A 16,571-nucleotide genomic window follows, 5' to 3' on the forward strand; every position below is an offset into this window, starting at 1 on the left:
CTTATTTTGATTGGTGTCTCAAACCACTAGTTTGCACGAGGTCCGTTACTAAAAACTCAAGTTAGTTAAGTGTTTGTTGATGTTCTTGAGGATATGTGAGTGATTTGAGTTTTTGTACAAGGATTAAGGTATCCTTGAAATACCTCAATTATTTATTTTTTTACCGATAAAAAAAATTCATGTAGTCACATAAACGTTTAGCAAAATGATAGTATATGATAAACAATTATATGGATTAAAAAGTTATAGGCCAAAAGTTATAAATAGGGTAAGAAGTGGAAATAAAAAAATCAATAAAATAATAATGAATTAAAAACAATAATTAGGAAAGATAATACCAAATACATTAGTAAGAACAATAATAAAATAAAATAATGAGAGAAAATAATTATGTGATATATAATAATTGTATTTATATCTGCAATATATAATATATAATAGGATTATTCACATAACAAATTGTTTGGTCTACATAATTTTTTTTATAATTTTATCCATGAAAAAATAACACTTAGTTTAATAACTTCAATTTTCTATTTTATCTTTAAAAAAATAATATTTATCAATTTAATAACTTCTTCAAATGATCATTTATAATATTTTTAAAATAATCTATTCTAAGTTATTCCTATTCCTTTTTCTCTATGTTTTGATTAACATATGAACAATCTATTCTAAGTCTAAATTCAATTTTTCATGATTTTATTCAAAATTTTCCATCTTCTTTATATACATTATATTTTTTGTAAATAGGTTAAAAAATTATAGTATAAATTTATAATAATATTGAAAAAAATGTAAATACACATATTTATAATAAAATTAAAAAATACATATACAAAATAATAAGTGAAAGGAGAAAAAATGATTTATCTTATTAGTTCTCTCTATCTTAATTTTAAAATTTTGTTTTAACTAAAAAATATAACAAAACACGCTAAAAGGGTTTAATTTTAAAATTTTGTTATAACTAAAAAAAAACTACCAAATTTATTTTGGTCTCAAGTTTAAAATATGGTACATAATTTATCTCAAAAAAACTTGTTCTAGACTTGCATAGTCGTTGGAAAGAGAAAGAAGAATAAAAACAGCTTAGAACATTGCAATCAGACACTTTGTTGCACAACAAAGTTAAACTATTTGAAAAAGAAACGAATCGTGAAGCGTGTCACACTCACTCTCACTCAATCCTTCAGCCCCTTCCATTCAGTTCTAGGTTTTTTGTGTGTGTGTTTTTTTTTTCACTCAAATCCTCAATCATGGGCACCAAGGTCAGGAGACCCTCCCATGCTGGTTCTTGGTACACCGACAACCGTAAGTCCCTCAAATTATCATTAACGATTCACCAATTTTGAGTTCAATTTCACCTGATCAGGTTCAAATATCGTTTTTTTAATCTTTCAATCGCTGTTTCTCTCGATTCATGCATTTGGGTTGAAGTTTGTTAATAAATTAAACGGTTTGATTGTTTTGAACTACTTCAGGAACAGTTAAAGTTTTCAACTTTCTATTCTTTTGGTTGATTTTTCCTGTTATCAGTTACAGCCTTCTACTCACGTTTATAATTTTAAAATTTCAATTGTTATTGTTTTAAATTTTTCATTTCAGCTAAGCAGCTTTCTGAGGAACTTGATGGGTGGCTGCAATCGTGTGGTTTGGCCAAGTCTCCTGAAGTGCGGGGAGTGATAGCACCGTAAGTGGAAGTGCCCTTTTTTATTTTTTCATTTTGGTTTTTGAGATGAAGTAACAACTCCGATGTGTGCTTGTGGTGCAACTGGAATGTTGTGATGTTAGACATGCAGGTTATTCCTATTCAGGAAGAGCTGCTGCTTATGCCTTTGGAAACATTGATCCATCAAACATGTGGGTTTGTTTCTTGTTTGCTTTTCTTACTGTTCTCACATTCATATGTATCCTATTTCTTGTTTGTGGAAACAGGACTAGCTTCCTTGTTCTTTTGCTTGTGCTGCTATAGTTTCTGCTCACTTATGGATTGTTGTTGTTTTTTCTTTGTATTTTATGGTGGTGTCAGTACACGTGTGTTCCTTCTTGGTCCTTCTCACCACTATTACACTCCAAAGTGTGCACTTTCAACTGCAACTGTCTACAAGACTCCCATTGGTGACCTGCCTATTGATTTGGAAGGTACCTTTATAACTGTATGAAATCTTCAAGGATTTGAATGCGAGAATTTTCTTTTGTGAATGTAGTCTTCTTTGTGTAATATTGACGGGAGGTATTCTATGAATTGAGAAAATGGAAATAAGTAGATGGTAGATTATTTGAATTGATTTGCTGAGAACTGATTCATTTTGTTTGACTTTGATAATGGTCCTTTATTTCCTTGTTTCCCACATTTAACTTTTTGTTTTGCCAGTAACTGAGGAGCTTAAAGCTACAGGGAAATTTGAACTAATGGATATTCGTGTTGATGAAGCTGAGCATAGCATGGAAATGCACCTTCCATATCTTGCTAAAGTGTTTGAAGGGTAAGATTTGTTATATAGATCTTCCTGTTTTGAAACTGTGCAACAGGGACTAAATTCAAATATTTATGCAGGCACCAGGTGAAAATTGTACCCATTTTAGTTGGTGCTGTTAGTGCTGAAAATGAAGCTATGTATGGACAGATTCTTGCCAAATATGTAGATGATCCCAATAACTTCTTCTCTATTTCATCAGACTTTTGTCACTGGGGATCTCGGTATGTACTGTTACATGTTCAACTACCTCTATTTTTAAACATTCAACTACCCTCTTCCCAAAGGGAAAATTTCCATGCTTCATGATTGCTAAGAATCTAGGAATCACATATTTCGGGAATCATAAATATTCTTTGGAATCAATGATTTCCACAATTAGTTTTAATTGAATTTTCCCACTAACATTAATTATTTACCACATTAAATGATTTTACAGCATTAAAACTTTTGCCAATTTGCGACATCCTTCCATGAGAACAGTTTTGTTGGAACAGGTAAAAAATATCAGGGAACAAATTGTTTCCTGGGAATGCTATTTGTTAAATAATAAACCAAACATGGGAAACAAAATTTCTAGTTCTAATTCCTAAGGAACTAAAGACTTTCCTTCTATCAAATATTCCCTTACAGTTGTTTGAGATGTGTTAACAAGAGCACACAAAAACAAACATTAACACTCCAGTAATATTTTCCATGGTCATTTATTTGACAATACTTCTTAGATGATTTACATTGTTCAAATAATATGCTTTGAGTTGATGCCTAACATGAAAGTTTTTTATAAAAAATAAATAATATGCTTCGAGCTTACTACAATCCTACAAAACCAACTTATTTGTTGAAAATTACTCTTGCTTTATGAGAACTACCTAAGCCTTATCTCTAGTGGATGTGTGGGACTAAACACACCCTGCACAATGAAGGTGCTCCAAAGAGGCTGCTGTAATTAACGCAGGCAGGGTGTAACTCCAATGAATCTAGGATAGACTTCATACCATTGATTTTATGACCTAAATCAATTTCACAGAATTGGTTTGTAAGTGGGAATTATCCAAACTTTATAAGAACTACTTAAGCCTTATCCCTAGTTGATGTGGGACTAAAGTACTCAACACACCCCTCACATCCTGCACAATGAAGGTGCTCCATAGAGACCACAATTAAGGCAGGTTATGGGTGATTACAATTAAGGTGACTTTCCAACAAACAAATAGACTCCAGTGTTTTGAATGCTTTACAGTTTTGCTTATTGATCATGGTTATGTATGCTATGGATATCTCTAGTCTCATTAGTTTGAAGCAGATGTAGACTATTGTGCATTTAAAGATCTTTTGTCGTTGATATAACCTTCTGATTGACATTTTGTGTCAGATTCAATTACATGCACTATGACAAGAAGCATGGGCCTATATACAAATCTATTGAGGCCCTAGACAAGATGGGCATGGATATCATAGAAACAGGAGATCCGGATTCGTTCAAAGAATATCTGTTGGAGTATGACAATACAATATGTGGAAGACATCCAATTAGTGTTTTTCTTCATGTAAGTTCCTTATAAATTGTAACCATAATAATACTTCATGAAACTATCTCTTGCCTAAGTTGAGAACCTTGCTATAACTTGAAGTAAATAACAATAATAATATTGTGTCATTGTTGTTATTATAAATCATGTTTTCTTATCAGACCAATATGAAGTTGATTAATCAATTTGAGAACTTCACTCCTTTACCTTTCCAAACAAAAAAAGATGATAAAGATGCAAAAGATCACATGTACAATTGTACTTTGTTGGTTTCTTGAAATCTTGAATGCTCTGTAATACCCTGTACAAGTTTTCCTTAATTGTGTTTTGGTGCTTAAGCTTCTTTTAGTAATTCAATTACCAGTCGCTTGATAATAGATTTTAGGTGGTTGTTCAAAATTTTGGAGAAGTGAGACAAAAACATATAGGTTACATTTTTTTTAATAAAAATGAGAGTGCTAAAGCATCACCATGTTGTTTGTCATATGTTGGCACCACAAACAACATCATTTGTATGCAGCACCTCATAATGTCATATAAAAAAGTGGAAAATACAAAAAAAAAAATATTGGTGGGACCAAACCTGACCCTCTAATCCATAACCTTATAAAAGGACAAATCAAATTTATCCCTGAAAAACTTAGGACAAATGAAGCTAGGAACTTGTGAGGCCAACTAATATATCTAGCTTTCTAAAGTTTCACAATTTTTTTGTCACCAGCCTAAATGAACTATTTGAGTCCATCAATAGGTAAATGTTTGCAGTTAGTATTTTTATTATTGTTGATCTTGGGATTCGGTGAAGCATCACTTATGATTTCACTATTGTACTACTTGAGAATTTGAGAACTAGTTTGAGACATCTTTTGTGAAACTTGAAAGATAAGATTGCAACATCTAGTTTCACTTAACTGGCATTAACTAGTTTCTTCAGCTCCTAGTTTAAAAAAATTATCTGTGTAATGTTTACCAGCATTTCTTGCAACTTTTATAGGGGTACGTTGACATTCACTAAATGTTTGTAAAAAATTGTAGGATGTCTATATCTGGTCTCTTGATCCATATACTTTGTAATTTATAAAATGAAATGAGTTTTTCTGTTTGTTGCTGATCCTCTATTTACTATCAATCTTTTTGCAATTTTATCAGATGCTGAGGAACAGCTCAACAAAGATAAAAATCAAATTTCTTCGCTATGAGCAATCTAGCCAGTGCAAAAGTACCAGGGATAGTAGTGTTAGTTATGCATCTGCAGCAGCAAAAACTGATGAATCGAGCTCCAGTTGAAGGTCTTCATTTATGTGGCATCCAGCAATGTCATTTCATTTAAATCGACTATTATTATTATTTAAGCTTTGAACATTTGGATATTGTGTTCCATGTTTATAGATCATTCTCACTAACATATATGACTTGTCTTTAGCCGGGGAAGTTGTCAAATAATCAAATTCTTTTACACTTTTAGTTGGCGCCCCTCGTGAAGAACATGCTTAGAAAGTTGTTACTATGAACATTCAATTGATCATGTTTTGGTTGCAACTGTCAAATTATTAAATTGCACGGCCAAACATCAGCTTTGTTTTAATGTAGTCTTATCTGCGGTAGTGATGGTTAATACTAGTAGTGCTAGCAGTGGCATTGGATTTATGATGTGGTGTTAGGGGGAGAGCAACTAAACTGCATTTTGTGGTATCAAGTGTCTTTAACATCTTAATTTATATGTATTCATATTAGAAAACCTGAAAGTATTTCATTATGGGATGAGTTCATGGAGTGTGTAAGCCAAATAGTTATTTTGGGAGACAGTTAGAACTGTGTTGACTAGTGTTTAGTGGTAGTTGTTAGGTAATGCTTTGAGGTAAGAAGAACCATTTCTTAGTCGGAAGCACCGTTGTACAGGAATCAATTCCTAATTTTAAAATATTGTGTTTTAACACAGAATAAAGATCCGAGGTAACTAGGAAGATTCATTTTAGTTAAGTGGGTAGAATCATAACATGGCACTGGTTTAAGTGATAAACACTTAGTAAAGGAGTGATAATGAGTAATAAAGGTCTGATAAAAACTTACATTATCAATTAATTAAATATCCCTATTTTATGACTTTTAAAATAGTGATTCTAATCATCAACAAATTTAGCATATACAGGAGCATTTCGATCTGGGGTTCTTAAAGTTGAGGCACATTCTCCCTGCACCCAACACATTCTAACTGGCACCCAATCATTTAATAGTAAAAGACGAATATACCCTTAATGAAATCCTGAAAACTATAATTATGATATGCACCAATGACCTGTTCTTCCATTCCATTGTGCCTGCCGCAGCCACCGAGCCACCGTAAGCCACCGTGTTGTGCAGCCACCGTGAGCAAGCTTATTGTCCAACCACCGTGAGCGACGTTCTTCTCCATTCTTCTGCACCCACCGTGACCTCCATTATCGCAGGCAGAGCACCAAATTCGAAGGTACGTCATGCTTCTGGATATTTTTATCCATAAGTGAGTGAGAGTTGCGGATATTTTTATCCGCAAGTGACTTTTGAGAGGTGCGGATATTTTTATCCGTAAGGGAGTTTGGGGTCCGGATAATTTTATCCGTAAGTTTGTTTTGACTTACGGATATTTTTATCCAGAATATAGTTGGGTCCGGATATTTTTATCCGTAGGCACAACTGTGGCTTTCGGATATTTTTATCCGTAAGTAACAATCAGTTCCGGATATTTTTATCCGTAAGCAACGAGCAGTTTTGGATATTTTTATCCGTAAATGAAGAAGACAAGGGCATTTTAGGATTTTTAAAAGTGTATCGGGTGCCAGTCACAATTGATCAGGTGCAGGAAGCAATTGCCTAAAGTTGATCCATATGTTAAAGGAGTGTTTCTTGTTCTTTAACGTTTTTACAGCTTCTAAGGTGGTACTCTTAGTTTAGGGGTGTTCCTTCTACAAGGAACTTGCAGATGAATTTCTTAACAAAAAATGTTTTTTTGGGTCCAAAATTGATGAAGAAGAGGAAAATTTTGAGATCATCCAACAACCAAAACAAGAAGGGAAAAAAATGTTTTTCACACAAAAGGTTTTTGTGATTTTTGGATAGGTTGTAAGCAGTTTTGTTAAGTAATTGTTACCTGTTTGCTGAGTATCTTAATGTGGATAATTGAAGTGACACGACAATAGTTTATTTGAGATGAAATAACGAAGATTTAATTGTTTTAAGGTAAAATGTTTTTTTTTTCATGCAAAAATTCCAAAAGTTTTTTTAATACTAAAATTTGATTGTTTTAGTATATTACGTGTTCGTCCTATGTTAAAGTCTGTTAATTTTCTGAGATTTTTTTTAAAACATTTTTAGTAATTTTTTATTAAAATTAAAAAGAATTTCTAATAGCTAAAAACCACGACAAAATTTCTAGATATATATTGTACGACCAATTAGTTCATGATTTATTAATTTGATTGGAGATAACAATTATTGTGCGTATAAATCTAAATGAAATTACATTAATAAACAAGTTAAATATCTTTCCATTTGAATCATTTTTTTAAAACTCATTCTTAGTTTGAAAGGTTTTTCAAATGGACTATACGCTCAAAATTGTATATCATTATAAAATTAATTGATGTATTATTTATATAAATCAAAATATATGTAATACATATTTTTTAAAATATACTAAAATATAATCATTTGACCAGTATTATTGTTTAATTTTAGCAAACTTTAAGATAAATAATTATATAAAATTATAATTTAACAGTTGGAGGGACTAACATTCACTTTTTATATAAATTATTATAGTACAAATTACACTTTTATAATTGAATTGTTGACCACATTGAAAATTTTCCATGAAACAGGTCTATAAAAGTCAGATTTATAGCAATGAAATATTCATTGGCATATATAATTTCATCTTAAAGAGAAAAGAGATTTAAAACAGTAACATCCATTACTAGTAATGAAATTTGACTAAGAAGAAGAAGAAATCATAACTATATGAGGTGATTAGATCACAATTAGAAGCAACTACACAGTTTCTTTAAAGATAATCATTCCTATCATTTTCTACTGATACAACATACATAAATAAGTTAATCTTCTCTAACATTTTACCATCAATCAACAATGCATTAGTCTTAACTATTCAACTGAATGCATTTGAATCCCTTAGGTGCCTCAATGATTTTTGATCCAATCACCCCCTGGCTTCTGTGGCTCAAACACATAAACACTGCCATCTGTGAGCCCCACAACAAACTGGTTTGGTTTCTGAGGATGTGCTGCTATGGAAATTGGGTAGATGCTCAAACTGCAACAGATGAAAATATGTAATTTAAATTGAATGGCAATATTTTTAATACTTTGTTAACCTGGGTTTTCATGAATAGTAAAAGTTGTTAATTTTTGTAATGACTATTTAAAAACATATACTTAAGGTGATTTCTAATTAGTTTATAGTTAACTTTTGATTTGGATATATTTATTGTTAAGAAGAGAAAAAAATCCTAATAATTTATCATGTTTATCATTCAATCTACTAATAAAAAAAAAGGGAGAGAATTCAAATAGTTTTTTTTACTATGAAAATATAAGAAATTTAAACTCTAAAATTTAATACCTTGAAATTGGAGGAAGATAAGAAGAGGTACAAATCCTACAACGAATTTCAAAATTTGTAGCATCAAATACTGTCACTGTCCCATCAACAAAAATGGAATACACAATGTGACCATCTGATGAGAAGGTTGCTTGAGAGATAAGCTGTTGAACTTCTGGAACCCACTGTCATGAAGTAAACAACAAATTCAATAAGCTGAGAAAAGAAAATGAAAAAAAAATAAATCACTTTCATGACATGTGAAGGGAAGAAGAGAGAACCTCATTGACACATCTTAGTTCTGTTATTTCATATATTGCAAGATGACCAATATATGCAGCAAGGAATTTCATTTGATCTGGATGAAACTGAATTTGAGTTTCAGATTCTAGCATGTGGTTTTCTTGTATTTGCAACTTTATATCTTTCAGAATTTTCCACTCATTTGTATCCCATAGAATGATCTGTCAGAGAAATCAAAAGGATTGCAAAGCAATTTATATAAAGAAAGAACATAGGCAAAATATGTTTCTATCTCTCAACATATTTAGAAATTCAGTTTTAATCTCTATTAAAATGTAATACATTATTAGTTCCTAAAAACATATTCAACTGTTATAGGAACCAACATCAAACATTTCAAAAAGTTGAATTTTACCTGGGAAAATAATAATAGTTTATTTAGCAAACAAATCATATTACAATCTTACTGGCTAATATAACAATGGTGCTAATTTTCAGTAGTAGTTGTGTTGTGGTTGGCATGATTCATACAAAGAATATTAAATACTAACCTGACCATTTGCATCACCAGATATAAGAATGTTGGAAGTGCTTGAGAAGGCAAGAGTAGTAACTCTTTTGGAGTGACCCTCAAGCCTGTGTAAAACCTGACATAAATGTATGATATGGAAATAGAAACCAGCTTCAATATTCTTTGAAACATGTAATGGAACATATCTTTCTAGAAGAGAGAAAGAGATATACCTGATCATCACGAACATTATACATAATTAAGCTGGAGTCATCAAAGCCAATGCCAAATATATTGTTATCTTCAGGGTAGAAAGCAAGGCATGTTACCATAGGTGGTGGAGACATGATGGTTCTCAGAGTCTGAATTATGCAATGTATGCCATAAATTAAGTTAAATCAGAACAATAACAACATCGTTGTAAGTTACAAAATTGAAAATAATAGCATACAACATGGTACCTAAATGAAAACAAATTATTCTCATTCTAGAATGTGTAAAATGAACTCATGGAGCTAACTTGTTTAAGGCTAATGTTTAGTTTTATGAATGTCTAGATGAAATGAACTCCAACTGCCTAAAACATTGAAATTATAAGCAATGGAGTGAGTTTTTTTAGCCCTATCTGGGGTAGCTTCTGGTTTTAGTTTTGAAAATGAATATTGGTGTAAGTTCTTTTTTGTTTCTACTTTTAAGGAATTTATTTATTTTTATCTAGAATTTTGTATTACCTTATAGGACACCATATTGAACAAAGAGATCATGCCCCCTGATGTTGATATGACATATCCACCCTGTTTTGATAATGCAAAACAGGAAACTGGGTTTGCACTTCTGATCCTTGAAAGGTCATTGATCATAACTTGGAAGCCATCCTTTGGTTGCTGCAATTGAGGGCAAACCTGAGCACTAGCCTACAAAATAATTGCCTCGTTATGAAAAAAACAATTTCCAAAATATTAAACTTAATGGTAAACAAGAACAAATCACAAGAGAGGAAAAGAGAAAATACCTTTCCATCCAAGTTAAAGCCAGTACGTGGCCAGAGCCAAACCAGATGAATACCATTCGATGCCAATGCCAAAATTGAATTTCCCGCATTGTTGTACGCCAGTTTAACAATCTGCTTCATGTACAGTTAGTCAATCATAATTTCTTTGTTCTTGGGAATCTAATTGTCCAGTTACTAGTTATTTTGTATATCACATCTTATAGTTTGCACACACAAAAATGTGGTGTGGTATAAGTTGAATATACAAGCATAGTTTTTATCAATGTTACTAAAAGAATTCTACTGATAGACACATGTTAAGGGGTTAATGGATCATGTCATTGTGTTGTGTTCAAACATTGTTTGAAAACAAATAATCTCAATGATTATTAAAGTCACATACCCTTTTTACTTCAGGATGCTTAGGGAGCTGCAAGAACTGGTACTGAGATGATGTGCCAATATCAAATGCATTCTTTGATTTGTTAAGGGATTCTTCAATTGAAAGCTTGTTCACATCCCCCAAAACTCCATTGCAGTTTCCCTGAAAAAAAATGATGAAATCATAACGAAAGCCACCAGATTTTGCAGTTTCCTTGAAACTGTATTTCTCAAAACCTGTGAGTCTAAGATGTCAACATCTTTGGTGACATTAGACATGCCAACATCAAAAGTGCTTACAGCACAAGGCACCAAAGTTTATGTATATATATAGCTATCAAAATAAAAATCCTTGTCAAATAGTGTAAAAGATGCATTATCAAATACTTTTAACAAAAAAAATACAATTATCTTAGAAAATTTATAAATGATTCCTAAACATGTTAAACTTTTGTTATGAAATTTTTTCAATCACTAAACAATATTGGCTAAAGATTTCATCCAACTAACCTGTTCAGAATCCAAACTTAGCCTTCTACTAGTTGAAAGTTTCCACTCCAAAGCTGATCCTAAGAAAAAAGGCTACATCATAAGGGTGGAGCTGAAATGAAATAGTTAAGTGGCCAAACTAAAATAATAAAAAGTATTTAAAAACCTGGGACTGTGACAACCTATGATAAATAAGCATGCATCAAATTAGTTTCCTGACAAAACTATAAAAGCATATATACCTGAATTCATTAGAGCTGATGCAGAAGGTATGGAATTACTGTCATGATCCCTTAACAGGTCAGGATCTTGATCAGGCTTTTGATGCTTCTGCCATTTCAAGCTAACAAATATGGAACAGTAAATAAATTTCATGTGTGGCTGAAATGCACATCTAGAAATCAAGAGTAGTAGTAGTATAGGGCATGCACAATGTGGTAGAACAACTAAGAAAATGTGCAGTGAAGGAAAATATGAATGCATAGCATATATCAACTTCAAACTAGGATGGTAGAGGGAAACCTTTGACTGAGAAGATAACGTAGTCTGTGAATTTCAGTGTCTGGCAGTTTTAGCTTACCACCTAAAAGAGGATGTTGAATTATAATTTTCTTAATTTCAAATATCAAATTCTTCCTCTCAGAAATTGCATCTCGATATGTTGGTTTAATTTCCCTGTTTTGGAGCAACAAAACAATTTCAAAATAAGCATAAGCATATCAAACATTTCATGATTGAATCACCACACAAATTGAAATCTACCTTATGTTATCAACTATCAAAAGGTGACTAAGGTCTTTGATCAACATCTCATTCCCTTGTGCAAAGATTTTGAGATCCTTCAAGAGAATATCCAAGGCCTTGTAACGATCATTACTACAAAAAATAAAATAAAACAAACCCTTTTAGATAAAAAAAATAAATAAATATACACAGCCAATGTCTTGAAGAACCATGAACAATTCTATAATCATCAAATTTAGTACCACCAAAATTGTTTTTCTCTCACTAATTTGAGGAACACTAAGTATTTTGAAAAAGTGAAAAAACTTGTATGAAGTTCTCCAATCAAAGGTGGAGTATATAATCTATGTAATTAAAAATTCATCAAACAAAAATGTATAATGGAAATAAAACTTCTGTTTTTGTTTTGAAAACAGCACAAAGAGTATCTACTTCTAAGTTTTGTCCTTTTAAAATTTACCTAAAAACCATTCTCATTAATTTCATGTTTTTCTAAGATCATGAGATTAAAAAGCTTACTTGTCCAATGCCTCAAAGTATTTCTGTTTCCTCATTTCAAAGTATATCTTGATTGAGTAGTCATTGTCCTTGACCTTTGTGAACCCTAAAAGATAGTTCTCAGCATCATCCCATTTGCCCTTAAGCACCATGTCCTCAAAATACTTCATGTCAAAGTATAACCCACTTTCACAACCAAGCCTGTGAATGAAAAATCAAAGGAAAAACAACATGACAAAAGAACAATCATACATATACAACGTTAAAAACTAAAGAAAGTCTTCATTTTGTGTGGTGGAAGAGAAAAAAAAACACACATACGTAAGTGCTGTTTCCTTAAAATTTTGGTCATGAAAGTACTTTAAGACCAATAGAGCAAGCTCTTTGTTGAGGTCAAAAGACATGTTGCAACACTATCAAAATGTTTCACTGATCAATATCAAAGTGTGTATGATGTAATGTGTGCTAAGGTATTTATAATTTAATAAATGCAATACTTTCAATTTTGTAACAAATTTTTAATGTTTTATATTAAAAGTATTAAATTTTTTTTACCAGTGTGTATAGAAAGTATTAAATAAGAGATAAATGCATTTAATATCTTCAAACCTTTAAAAAACATTTAATACTTATCATTCAAAGTACTAAATTAGAAAATTTGTAAGACAATATGGTATAAATACTTATAAGAAGGATGTTAATAGAGAATTTAAAATTATAATTCTTTGTATTTAAGAATTTTTTTAGGTGTATAAGAAAGAGGCATAGACATGAGTGATCATCTTATGAGTGTAGACAAGAGAGAAAGAACTAGTTAACTAGACTATTTTTCACAACAATCCTAAATAAAAACTAAAATATGTATTGTAGTAAAATCTTGATTAACTTGGAAAAACGGATTTTTTTTTTTCTGAAAGTAATTGATTTTTAATTGAGATAGGATAACACATAAATTATAGTAACATAGTACAAACAATATTTTTAAATTAACATAAACTGTGTAATTATTTTGAGAACAATGATAGGTTGACACCTTTAAGTGACATCCACATTCACTTAACAATCAAATATATTATTATTTTATTTTAAAATTTTATTTATATTAATTTCTATTAGACTGATTATATGTTGACAACCATGCACAAATTATAACTGGAAAGAGAAATAACTCTTTATTGAACTTGAACAATTTTAAAATTATATTGGTCAAATCACAGTTGTAAACTGGTGTATTTCAATTTGCAGTTGTTAAAATAATACTTTCTTTTTTATTGTGAAAACATAATATTTTATTATTAAAAAGTGTTGTAAAATGGAAGTGAGAGAAAAAAATAGTGTCAAATAAACATTTTTTTTGTTTTGAATCTTCAATCAATAAAGATTAGAAAGTTAGGAGAGTATATGATATCTAGTGAGAATATTATTAAACACTAAATGCTAATAAATGATGTTTTAATAATAGATATATATTAAATTTTACTCTCTCCCATTGAAATTATTTTTATTTCATTAATTGTTTATTAAAATACTTATTCATTTATATGTGGGTTGGAATAACAAAAGTTATAAAAAGATCATTAGTTTCTTGAATTATTAATATAATAGATGAAGTTTATATAAAGAGACTAATAGATCAACAACCAATTATCCATCTACTACAAGAAAATCATCAAATTGTAACTAATTTTAGAGACTAAAATAATTAATTACTATTGGACTAAATTAGAGACCATTATAGAGACTAAAAAAATTATTGGTATATAAAGTAGTATCTATTATTAATAAAATTTTATAAAGTAGTTTTTAAATTAGTATTTAACCATTAGCTACCATGGTTTTAACTACTAATATTTTAGATTCTCTTTTTTTTTAAATAAAAGTTTTCATGTTAGGCATCACTATGCAACTTGAGATCTCAGTTAGGCTGACACCTCAAGTAACAACAATCATTTGCCATCATATGAAAAAAGTATTATTAAAAAAAGAAAAAAAATACAAAAATATAGGGAGACTAGACTAAAATCCATATGTTAATAAAAACAATACATAGGTAGACTATACTTATTCATAAAGAATTCTAAGAACAAATTAGATGGAAACCTATTATACCAATGAAAAGATTCTCCATGAATAAATCATAAATTAGCCAACTTATCCGCACATGCATTCCCTTCGTGAAAAATATGGGTAACTCTAAACTTAATTTTCCCACAGTAATTAAGACAAATATTACATCGATTACGAAGCATCCAATGAACATTTGTCATAGCAGTAAACCAGTAAACGTAACACAAACCAAAGCAGAATCATATTTCAACCATACATTAGTAAGCTCCATCTTTTGAGCTTCCTCCATAACATGTATAACCCCATAAAACTCAGCAACCAGAGTAATTTGAACTTCAAAAAACACAGAAAAAGCTCTAATAAATTCTCCCATGATTCTAAATTAGTCTATAAAAAAACTAATTGATTATATATTAATAATTATATATATTGATAATGATTATTTTTAAGGAAGTGTGGAAATAATTAATAACTAATCTTAATTTCCTTTTTAATTGTCCAATTTTTATTCAAATTTTGTTTCTATTTTGTTGTTTGTAAAGTTTAAGATTATATTAATTATCCTTTTACCAATTATCCTTTTACTTTTAAAAGTTTATAAAGAATTAAAATATTTTTCTATGAAACTTTAGTAAAATAAGAGATTGCACTTAACTATATTAATGCAATATTTTATTATAAATAGAAAATATAAGTTATTTTTTTTTAAAAAAGCTCTTTATTATGAAAAGATAACATTCATTATTATGATTTATTGTTTAGATAAACAATGTAAAAATAATAAAGATATTATTAAAATCATAAGAAATTTATTAAAATTATGAAAGTTAATGTTATTATTGATATAAATATAAAGATATATATATATATATATATATATATATATATATATATCACACCTTAAAAATATCATAATAAGAAACAAAGCCAATTATGAAGAGAGGCATTGGTTGAAACATAAAAGTTTGAGATTAAGTTTTCTCTTATTGTCTTTTATGGAAAAAGTTTGTTTGGTAACATTGATCTTTTTAGCAAGTATCTACTGTCATGCATGTAATAAAAATGCATGTAATAAGAAGCAAAAATTTAGTCTAATTTTTAATTTAATATAATTAAGGTATAATTATCTTATTCGTCTTTATATTTAGAATCAATATTCAATTTAATATATTGATTTTAAAAAAATCAATTTGGTCCCTGTGTTTTTTTAAAAGGTACATAATTGGTCATTTTCGTTAAATCTTACTTTACGGCGTCAAGTGTTGCCTATGTGGCAAAGAGAAGTGAGATTTAGTGTTATGTGAGGTGTGAGGTGGAGTGGATTGAGAGATTAGTTTAGTGAAAAATCAATTGGGGTTTAGGCTTTTTTGAATTGCAATTAGGGGTTAGGATTTTTTAATTGCAAGCAGTGAGTTTTTGAATGGCAGGTCAATAATCCTTCCATGAAAGATTTAGAACCAAATTGTACAGATGATTTACATAATTTGGGTGTCATGATAAGGAACATTTGTGCATGATAAAGATCCTAGAATGCTTTCCTAAAATGCGTTTTGGGTTGGTGTGTGAAATGAATGATGGTGCAGGAAGCTAATAATCCATTTGAGTATTGTGTAATTGTGACCACAACGATCCACAAGAGTTTGAGGGGTCCTACGGCGGGTATGATCTTCTACCGAAAGGGACCTAAACCGATGAATAAAGGACAGACTGAGAATGCAATGTATGATTTTGAAGACAAAGTAAGCAAAGCTTGCATGATGAAGCTCGTGTGACGCTGTCTAATTAGCAATTAAAAAAATTATAATTTCTAACTGTAATTTAAAAAATTCTAATCCACCTAATTGATTTTTCACTAAACTAATCTCTCAATCCACACCACTTGACATCCTATGCCTCACAGAACATCCAATTTCACTTCTTTCTGCCACATAAGCTGCGTTTGACACCGTAAGGTGATATTTAACAGAAATGATTAATTTATGTACTTTTTAAAAAAACACAGTGACTAAATTGATTTTTTTTAAAACCAGTATACTAA

General features: G+C 30.2%; 2 protein-coding genes across 2 annotated transcripts; one reads left to right on the forward strand and one right to left on the reverse strand.

Annotated features, from left to right (window-relative positions):
- Positions 1-1,043: 1,043 nt before the first annotated feature.
- Positions 1,044-5,580, forward strand: LOC137813304 (uncharacterized). The gene is made up of 8 exons (XM_068615433.1): positions 1,044-1,314; positions 1,609-1,693; positions 1,795-1,863; positions 2,033-2,145; positions 2,378-2,489; positions 2,561-2,704; positions 3,856-4,030; positions 5,162-5,580. Exons 1-8 carry the CDS (start codon positions 1,260-1,262, stop codon positions 5,297-5,299), a joined length of 891 nt encoding a protein of 296 aa, XP_068471534.1. The 5' UTR covers positions 1,044-1,259; the 3' UTR covers positions 5,300-5,580.
- Positions 5,581-8,039: 2,459 nt separating this feature from the next.
- On the reverse strand, positions 8,040-12,914 carry LOC137815367 (topless-related protein 1-like). Its single transcript, XM_068618510.1, has 14 exons — positions 12,788-12,914; positions 12,488-12,667; positions 11,987-12,100; positions 11,747-11,899; positions 11,467-11,567; positions 11,246-11,304; positions 10,758-10,898; positions 10,376-10,486; positions 10,095-10,277; positions 9,597-9,725; positions 9,404-9,499; positions 8,891-9,073; positions 8,631-8,794; positions 8,040-8,321 (listed from the first exon to the last, which is right to left on the reverse strand). The coding sequence occupies exons 1-14, from the start codon at positions 12,868-12,870 to the stop codon at positions 8,189-8,191; spliced, it is 1,830 nt and encodes a 609-aa protein (XP_068474611.1). The 5' UTR covers positions 12,871-12,914; the 3' UTR covers positions 8,040-8,188.
- Positions 12,915-16,571: the final 3,657 nt, after the last annotated feature.

The sequence above is a fragment of the Phaseolus vulgaris genome, chromosome 1, assembly GCF_000499845.2.
Source record: "Phaseolus vulgaris cultivar G19833 chromosome 1, P. vulgaris v2.0, whole genome shotgun sequence".
NCBI classification, from domain to species: Eukaryota; Viridiplantae; Streptophyta; class Magnoliopsida; order Fabales; family Fabaceae; genus Phaseolus; species Phaseolus vulgaris.

Excerpts from the sequence above, each read along its gene's own strand:
- LOC137813304 (XM_068615433.1), top strand. The coding sequence starts at position 1,260 with ATGGGCACCAAGGTCAGGAGACCCTCCCATGCTGGTTCTTGGTACACC. Across the intron at positions 1,694-1,794 it reads GTGCGGGGAGTGATAGCACC|ACATGCAGGTTATTCCTATT; the intron begins GTAAGTGGAAGT and ends TTGTGATGTTAG. Across the intron at positions 1,864-2,032 it reads AACATTGATCCATCAAACAT|TACACGTGTGTTCCTTCTTG; the intron begins GTGGGTTTGTTT and ends TGGTGGTGTCAG.
- LOC137815367 (XM_068618510.1), bottom strand. The coding sequence starts at position 12,870 with ATGTCTTTTGACCTCAACAAAGAGCTTGCTCTATTGGTCTTAAAGTAC. Across the intron at positions 12,668-12,787 it reads TTTAAGGAAACAGCACTTAC|GCTTGGTTGTGAAAGTGGGT; the intron begins GTATGTGTGTTT and ends TTTCATTCACAG. Across the intron at positions 8,322-8,630 it reads TATCTTCCTCCAATTTCAAG|TTTGAGCATCTACCCAATTT; the intron begins GTATTAAATTTT and ends CATCTGTTGCAG.